This window comes from Lotus japonicus, chromosome 1 (assembly GCF_012489685.1).
Source record: "Lotus japonicus ecotype B-129 chromosome 1, LjGifu_v1.2".
NCBI classification, from domain to species: Eukaryota; Viridiplantae; Streptophyta; class Magnoliopsida; order Fabales; family Fabaceae; genus Lotus; species Lotus japonicus.
The window spans coordinates 78,850,918-78,859,906 of NC_080041.1; the positions used below are offsets into that span (position 1 = coordinate 78,850,918).

General features: G+C 30.5%; 1 protein-coding gene across 1 annotated transcript; it reads right to left on the reverse strand.

Annotated features, from left to right (window-relative positions):
- Nucleotides 1–156: 156 nt before the first annotated feature.
- LOC130716132 (uncharacterized) lies at nt 157–1,887 on the reverse strand. Its single transcript, XM_057566334.1, has 4 exons — nt 1,554–1,887; nt 1,372–1,430; nt 538–655; nt 157–424 (listed from the first exon to the last, which is right to left on the reverse strand). The coding sequence occupies exons 1-4, from the start codon at nt 1,778–1,780 to the stop codon at nt 346–348; spliced, it is 483 nt and encodes a 160-aa protein (XP_057422317.1). The 5' UTR covers nt 1,781–1,887; the 3' UTR covers nt 157–345.
- Nucleotides 1,888–8,989: the final 7,102 nt, after the last annotated feature.

An 8,989-nucleotide genomic window follows, 5' to 3' on the forward strand; every position in this document is an offset into this window, starting at 1 on the left:
ACAATTTTGAAAATACCAAATGCCCTTTATCATTGTATTAGTGGTGAATGTTTGATATTTTTTCTCCTGGCAATGTTTACATTTAACTTCATAAGCATGACAAAACTTCTCGATCAAGATAATAGTACCATTTAAGTTACAGTCATATATGACAGATGAACTTGAATTCACTTTCTGGTATTCCTATTTTCTGTTCAGTTTAACTTCTGTGAACATACAAGGGCTCTAACTATTGGAAATCAAACAGAAGGAACAATATGGAATGTTGAATGAACTAAATAAACAATAGATAAAATGTCCGTTTTTCGGACTTAGAGGGTAGTGCAACCATACATCCACCTAAAGCTACTTGTTCAGATAGAAGTAGTATAATGCTGCTGCAAGCACTGCAATTCCCACGGCAACTGCAATAGGAAGTGCCTTCCTGTTCAAAGTCAATTACATAAATAATGATGTCAGAACAAAAAATGATGCTAGGAAGTGAACATTAATATTATGCTATGCTGGGTAAAAAGATAAGGATGGATTATTGCTCACCCAATTGATTCTTCTTTTTGGAGTTCTGCTTTTCTTTCCTTTCTAACATCTGTAGAATTTGCATTTTTTGTTACAGCTGGAGCATAGGTCCTAAACCTTCGTTTTGGAGCACCACAAACTGCAAAACACCATTTTAAGGCAAATGAAGAAGTTATAATGCATTCTATATGTTCAGTGCATATCTGAAAATCCTTCATCAATTTATTTCAAAGTCAAAATCAATTCTAAGCATAAGCTTCCGTAAATAATTTCTGTGTCAGAATGATTATTACGAAATAGAAACTGATCCAAATATGCTATCAACTCTTCTCCCATTTGCTTCTTATGAGAAGTTCCTAACTATTAACCAATCCAAACCCCCTTTTTCGGTTTTTCCTATCTTTAGTATAATTATGGGAGTTCATTCAACTTAGTGGGGGAAGAAATGAGACCAATCTTTGGGTCCCACTAAGAACCATTCCTTGATTTCCTTCCATTGTAATCCACACATCCTGTGGATATGCCTGATTTGTAATCTATACACTCTGAAACAGCAGGGTTTGGGAATTGGTATCTCCTTAAATCAATCAAGATTGCTATGATCACAATAAAATTGCATTGCTTCTGCTAGACAACCAAAGCAAATCAATCAACTTATTTTATCTCAGAATCAACCAATTTTACTCATAAAAGTTTACTCCATTAATTGATTTCGGCTTTAGAATCAATCATAAAAAGGTTTGCAAACATGCTGTAATAAGAATTTGACAATTTATGTTACATGGAAAGCATAAATGCAAAATATTGTTTTGAATTGAAGTTCCTTCCCCTATATGTAAAAAAGAAATGAATTACCAGGGCAGAAGTATTTATCAGGTAACTTCTCAAAGGGGGTCCTCTCATTGTAAATGTACCTGCATCATCATCATCATCATCATCATCATCATCATCATCATCATCATCAACAGAAGCATATAAGAAATGAGCACAATGATTTCATTCATGTAGTTAAAGTGAAAAGAAGAAAGGAATTAAACCCGCAATCACGACAGATATAGGCTTGTTTGGAAGCCACACGCATGGAAATCCTGGGAGCTGGAGAAGTAACCAGACGGTTTTGATTAGGATGAAGCAAGAGAGAACCAGAGAAGAAAGATGACTTCAAAGCAAAAGGATTGAACACTGGTCGCAAGCCAGCATTATTGCCATTAGGGGCTAAGGACCTTGCAGTGTGAAGAGTGGTTGAGGGTGTTTGCAGTGCCATTTTCCCTTAACTCCTTCTCTGTATCACAGAGATTCTGAGTTAAGGAAGTAAGAAGGGACAAGAAGATAAGAAAATGGTTTTGAGTCTGTAAATGTGTAATTGGGTGGGTTGTGTCTGAAGCCTACGTGGAGAGCGTGGCATTCATTCTCCCACACAAGCCTCTTCTCACTTTTTTGATTATTTTTTTGGGTCATTTGGCCACCGGAAGAAATGCACATTCGCCACTTGTGCTACTCATTGTAGTTCACTTTTTTAATTATTGTGATGTGATTGATTGATTTTTTAAAAAAGTTTTAAAATAAAAATATATTTACTTTTTTTTAAAAAATGTTTAAAGAATAAATAAATAATAACAAATATATTGGAGTGTGCTCATTTAAACTTGCTAGCAATTTTTCTTTCTTTCATGAAAGCACCAAGTATCAATGAATGCATGCTATAGACCAACACTTCACAATACAATACAGTAGAATCTCTTTAAATTAATACTCGGTAAATTAATAAACTCTTTAAAATAATAAATTTGTTCGGTCTCGACTTGGGCCAATGTAAAAAATTGAAAAACTCGACAAAATAATAAGATAATAATTTTTCGGGAGATTCCTTTATAATTTTCGGTCCCAAGAAAATCATAAATTAATAATTCATAGAAACTGAAAAAAATATATTACACTCTATTGAAATATGATTCAATAGTTGTATGTTTTCCTTTAAAGTTCAATTCATTTGGAGCTCATTTCTAACTTTTCTTATTGCATGCAATAGCATTCAAAAGTCATTATTGATTTCCAATGCATATGAACACAGTAGTTACTAATTTACGTTGAGTCCCAAGGTTCGCTGCAATGTAATTCTAAGAGGCATAGACTAATTTGCCTTTTTGTTTGGTATGTACAGTATAATTACTTAAAAACTCTTTAAATTAATAATTATTAATTTATTGATAAATTAATAACTCTCTAAATTAATAAATTTCTCCGGTCCTGACATTATTAATTTAAAGAGTTTCTACTATATGTAACTTTTAAGCCTTTTTTCTTAGACAAAATCAAAGAAGAAGAAAAGAGGACCACAAATGAGAGGGAAATGCAAATTGCTCTTGACATTTGGCTCCCGTGCGATTTAGACCCTAAACTTTTAAAATGTGCATTTTTCTCCCTCGAACTTACTAAAATGTGTAAAATAACTCTTCTGTCGACTTTTCTTTTAAGTTTTAATAGTCTTTTATCACTTTACATTTCCCCCCCTAAAATATCCCTTCAAAATTATCCTCCTTATCCCCTAATCCTGATATTTAAAACGTTCCAAATTTTTTTAGTAAACCAAATTAAAACACATTTTAATATTTAAAATTATTTTATCAACAATAAAATAAATAAACATATACAAAGTGTTATTATCTATAAAACTATATAAACACATGTGTTGAATAAGGGCTGAAAACGAGTAGAAAATATGAAATGAATGAATATAAATGAAAAATGAGGTAAATTTTTTACTTTTACCGCTATGTTTCTAGGCTTATTTGTTCATTTGTTGACATTGTTTCTTGTACTTGGGTTTTGTCTTGTATGGTTGTTTTGGGCAGTTGGGTTGTTCGAACATCAAATTGGGGAGCCTTACGTGTGTCATGAGATTTCTTAAAATTATTTTAGGTTGGGTTGTTTCTTTGAAGTTTGTTGCCAGTGTTAGGTGTTTAAATTCTTTGTATCTGGAGGTTTTTGTGTAGTTTTGGTCGGAAGCGTTTCACCTAAAACTCATATGATTGAGTTATTCTCATAAGTTTACAATAAACATTATACTTTGTTTACAAAAATTATTTTACTGCGAATTATATTTTACGCATATCAATTTTCATAATTTTTTATAGAAAGCAAAAGATATTGTATTCAAAGGAGTCGAGATACAAATCCTCTCGACAAAGGATTTAGTACAACGCCAACAATGCGCGCAAATAGCGAAAAATAATAATATGCATCGTGATAAAAAAACGTAAAACCGAACCAGAAACCCATACGAAAACAAAAAAAGATCCAAAACGCAAAACCGAACCAAAATCGTAACAAAAGACCTAATCTTAAAGCCATAGTTTCAGGCGCAACAACAACAACTCCATGGCCAACTCCAACAGTAACGACCACTAGAGGACCACACGCAAGCTCGATCTCGGACGGACCAGTCTCCCATATAACGAGATCTGAGTAAGAGTCGTTGCTTTCACAACTTAGAAACCCATGGTCGGAGCACCACTCGAAGACCCATGCATCTTCCTATATAGAGTCAAATGAACCCTGGAATTCCACCGCCCCATCTGCATCTTCAGACCCACCACAAACACCAACATTTACCATCCTTATCCTTTTTCTCGATCATGTGTACCTTCAACCAAATTGAGACATGAAGCCCAAATTAAAAACACAATAAAATAGAAACATAAACAAACCAAAAGATCAATATTGTGCATTTCAGTGGGCTATATGGATGTTGTGCTAGGTCCAATCATGTGTATTTCAGCGGGCTATATGTATGTTATACGAGGAAGAGGGATGACAACGACGGCGGCGACGAGTAGGAGGATACTCCAAGGATTTATGTTTTTGAGCAATACCGCTGAGATGACGACAAACAACCCGAGAAACATAGAGAATAACCTTCATGCTACTCATAACAATAAAAGGAGCCTCACTTCATTCTTGCTAAGGTTGGAAATATAGAAGACGAAAACCGTGAGAGAGAAGAGACAGTGGTGCCACAACTGCTGGCGGTGCGATTTCGGAGAGGGGATGAGCGATGGTGGCGCCGCGGGCTTAACAATGGCAGTGACGAAGAAACACGTCGGAGAGGGAGGAAGAGCGACATTGGCCTCGGATCAGGAAAAGAAGGTGGCTGCAGTAGCCGGTTCCCATGGACTGGGGTAGTGGCGTGTGATCCAGATCTGGAAAAAGGGAGGTGGAGCGACGACAGCGCGACTCAGAAGAATGAAGATGACAGTGGCGACACGACCAGAGAGAGGGGATATATGTTGAGATGTGAAGGCGATGTTGAGTGTTCTAGATCGAGAGGAAGAGGTAGTAGTGGTTTGAAATGGAGGAGGAGAATGGTGGTGCGGTTTAGTTGAAGAGGAGAAACGAGGATGTGAAAAGGAAGAGAAAGGAGGTGGTGGCGGGCTGGCGGCGACTTTTTTACTTGGTTAGTGTAATTTGAAAACAAAATTACCAAACTAGTGTAACTTTTGATTTAATTACACAATTAGTGTAAATCGCCACTTTCAATGGCGATATATTTTTTTTTTATAGAAATCGCCACTAGCAGTGGCGACACCCAATTTTTTTTTTTTGAATTTCATTTTTAGTGACAGAAGAAATCCGTCACAAAATCCTAGCGTATTATAATATGAAAGGTATTAGTGACGGAAGGTAAAGAGAGAATACATCCGTCGCAAATTGTTTAGCGACACAATTTTGTTTGCGACGAAGTTATTCGTCACAAAATCCTAGTGAATAATGACAAACAATATTTGCGACGGATATTAGAGTGTAGATATTTCCGTCGCAAAATTATTAGCGACGGAACTTTGTCCGTCACTAACGAGCAGAGTCAAAAAAAAAATTATTATGGTGTCGCCACTGCAAGTGGCGATTTTATAAAAAAAAAATTAAAAAATAAAGAGGTATCGCCACTTTAAGTGGCGATTTACACCAATTGTGTAATTAAATCAAAAGTTGCACTAGTTTGGTAATTTTTTTTAAAAATTACACCAGCCAAGTAAAAAAGTCGCTGGCGGCGTGCCATGAGAGAGAGATGGCTGGCGACAACGAGTTTTATAGAGGAAGGAGAAAAGCTTCTGCTAGGATTAGGGCCTACATGTTAGAGGTAGTTATATTATCATAGTTTCTTTAAAGAGAAAATATTATTATTAATAAAAAAACAACCCAAAACTTGAGAACAACCCTCTGAGGCTCTCATGTAGGAAATAAAAAAAGTAACAGGCTAATTACCAATTAATACTTAAATTTGAATCAACAATAAATTTTGAAAACATAATGGGAGTTTAGAATACATGAAAATTTTAATGAGGAGTTATATTTCATTGGTTATGATTTCATTTAATTAATTATATATTTTATTATTAGTTGTTTTGTTAAAATAAGAATAAGAATTAGAGTTATTTTTATAATTCATATGCCACAATTTCTTATAATTTAACAATAACTATTTTGCCTATTATAACAATTATTAATGTAGAGAAAGGGGTGGGTGTTGCACTAAAAATATACCCGCATAAACTAGAGCAAGTGCACTATACCACTTAAATAATATAGGAATTAAAGTCAGAGTTATCAAACCCAAAAGACAAGGTGGACAAATAAGCCAAGGAGGTGATTCATAGTTTTATAAAATCAATATTGAAGACAGTAGAAGTTGCGTGAGCATGTAAAAAAATCTATATACATATGTAAAGGAGACTTGAGTATTTTGCATTAAATACATCAAGTAATTCCTACCTCTACATTAAAATACATTAAAAATAAAGAATTTCATTTGCAATAAATATATTAGATAATAAAATTAAAACTGAATATATTGTAATGTCAAAAACTATTCAACTACCAACATTAAATAATATATTTATAAACTTATTTATCTTCATTTTTATAATTATTTATATATTAATTATAAAATTTCCTATACATTTAAGTAAAAGCTAAATATAATGTGATAAAAAAATTTAAACATATGTACTTAAAATATTAATTATTCACCTCAAGTTGAGAAAAAAATTAATTTATACACAGTAATATATTTTATATAAAATAAATATATGAAATATCAGAAATAGTCAATGAATAAATGCTTTTTCGTAAAGATATATTTATAATTTTTTTTAATAGTTACATGTGTTGTTTAATATAGATTATAATTTTTTTTGTGTTATTTTATAAAATAATTTTACATACATAAAAAATTAATATATTATAATTATTTAAGTCTTTTAGAATAATCTTTTTATATACATTAAAAAGTGTATAGAGTATACACAAGATGATATTTAGAATAAAATTTTATTAAATAATATTTTTATATGGAAACATTATTTATAATTAAAATTAATTAATTTTATTAATTAAAAATTAGCAAATAGTTTTAAAATTAAAAAGCGCAGCAATAATTTATTAATAAATAATTTATAAAAATATTTTTAAAATTAACATTATTAAGTATGACGTGGATGTAAAAAAGTATGACGTGTGTGTATTTTTTTCATAAATTTATTCAATTATAAATTTTGATCTATTATGTATTAGTAAAAAAGATCAACTAAAAGAAGTACAACAGGGAAAAATAATTAAGGCTAAAATTAAAAAAATAATTAATTTACTAAATAATATTTTAGAATATTAAAATTAAAATTTATTGTAATTATCAAAGTTAAAGCTAATTAATTGTTGATAAAAATTATAAGAAAATGTTGATATAATTTATTTGGTGATATTAAAACCTATTAATTGATTTAAAATATTTGAAATGCACTTTATAATTTATTGTATGTTTAAATAAATACATTTTTAAATTGTTAAAATTATTTCAATGGTAATTATTAAATTTGAATAGTATTAATTATTTACACAAAGAAAACTCTAATACTCATAATGAAATGTTTTAACACAATTATTTTTATTTTATAATAATTTATAAGTAAAAAATATTTAATATATATTTAATATTTTTATTTAAACTATAATAAATTTTATATAATAATGATAAAATTGTAAAAACACCCGTGCAACGCACGGGTTTTATATCTAGTCAAATAGTATAGATAGATAGATAGTATAAGAAAGCCTCGATACTGCAATGCAATTGTATCATCTCCTGCCATTATTATGTTACAACGCTAAGTTAATTTTAATTTCATGTCGTACCTACTTACAAGCAAACCATCATTGTAAGGTAATCTGTGAAAATTGGCATGAAGAATATATAGGTGTACGTCCGAGAGATATCACATCACGAATCATATATCTCATGCTTGCTTCTTTTTCTATCTCTCGGTGCAAGTAATTGAGATGTCAATTAAGATTTACAATTGTTTTTCAACTATTAATTTTTAAATTTATTATTTTTCAACTAATTCCTTTGAGGTTTTTAATTATTTTGTTTCCCATGTCAAAAAAATATTGGTAAAGTTGTACATGTGACCAAAATTGATTTGAATACCTTTGATAATTAAATATATATAATAAACTAGTATTTTTTTCCCGTGTGTTGCACGGGGAATATGTCTATTGTATTTGATATATCAATTAATAATGAATGTGATTATGCATGTTTGTTTAAATATTAGATAATTAGGGAAATAAATCAAAAATAAATTAAGATAAAATCAAGAAATAAACAACCTAAATCATAATCAAATCTAAATTTAAAAATGTATTTTTTTTTATGAGAATTAACCTGAGAATGACACGTCACTAAGAATTAACGTGAGAATGACACATCACTAAATCAGCTTGATAAAAGTTCATCTTTTCTAATATATATATTGATATTGATATTGATTCACATAATTGTTTTTATTATTTTCCAAAATAAAAAATTAGCTAGTATATCGAGTTAAATCATATAAGAACTTAATAAGCTTCTTAATTTTTGGTGTTGATTGTAATATGAATCAAAACAATCAAATGAATTAAAAGAAATACCAATAAAAAAAATTCTATAGTTTTAATATTCAACTTCAAATTTTTCGCTGTACCAAAAAAAAAAATATTCAACTTCAAATTATGAATTTGGATTTATATTCATGTCTTCACAACTATTAGAACTAAATTATTTGAGACCAGATTCATGGTTTTTTCCCTCAATCTTACTTTCATTTCTCATATTGATGAGGAAAATCAATCAATAAATCAAATATTAAGATAAAGAAAAACTCAAATATTAAGATGAAAATATTGTTGAGGATGTTATATATTTATCTCAAGATTTCAACCTCTTAATACACATCAACAATCCTAGAGGCTATGAATGATTATTTTGAACTATAAAATCAGCCTCAACTAAACTTTTATTTTCCTACTTTTCATCAAAGATTGACAAGCGCACCTTCCCTGTAAGCAAACCTTAGAATAAGGCGCTATGCAACCTAACCAACCACAGTCATTAACAGTGTTGCACTTGAGCGATGAATAGATGACATTTGCCTTA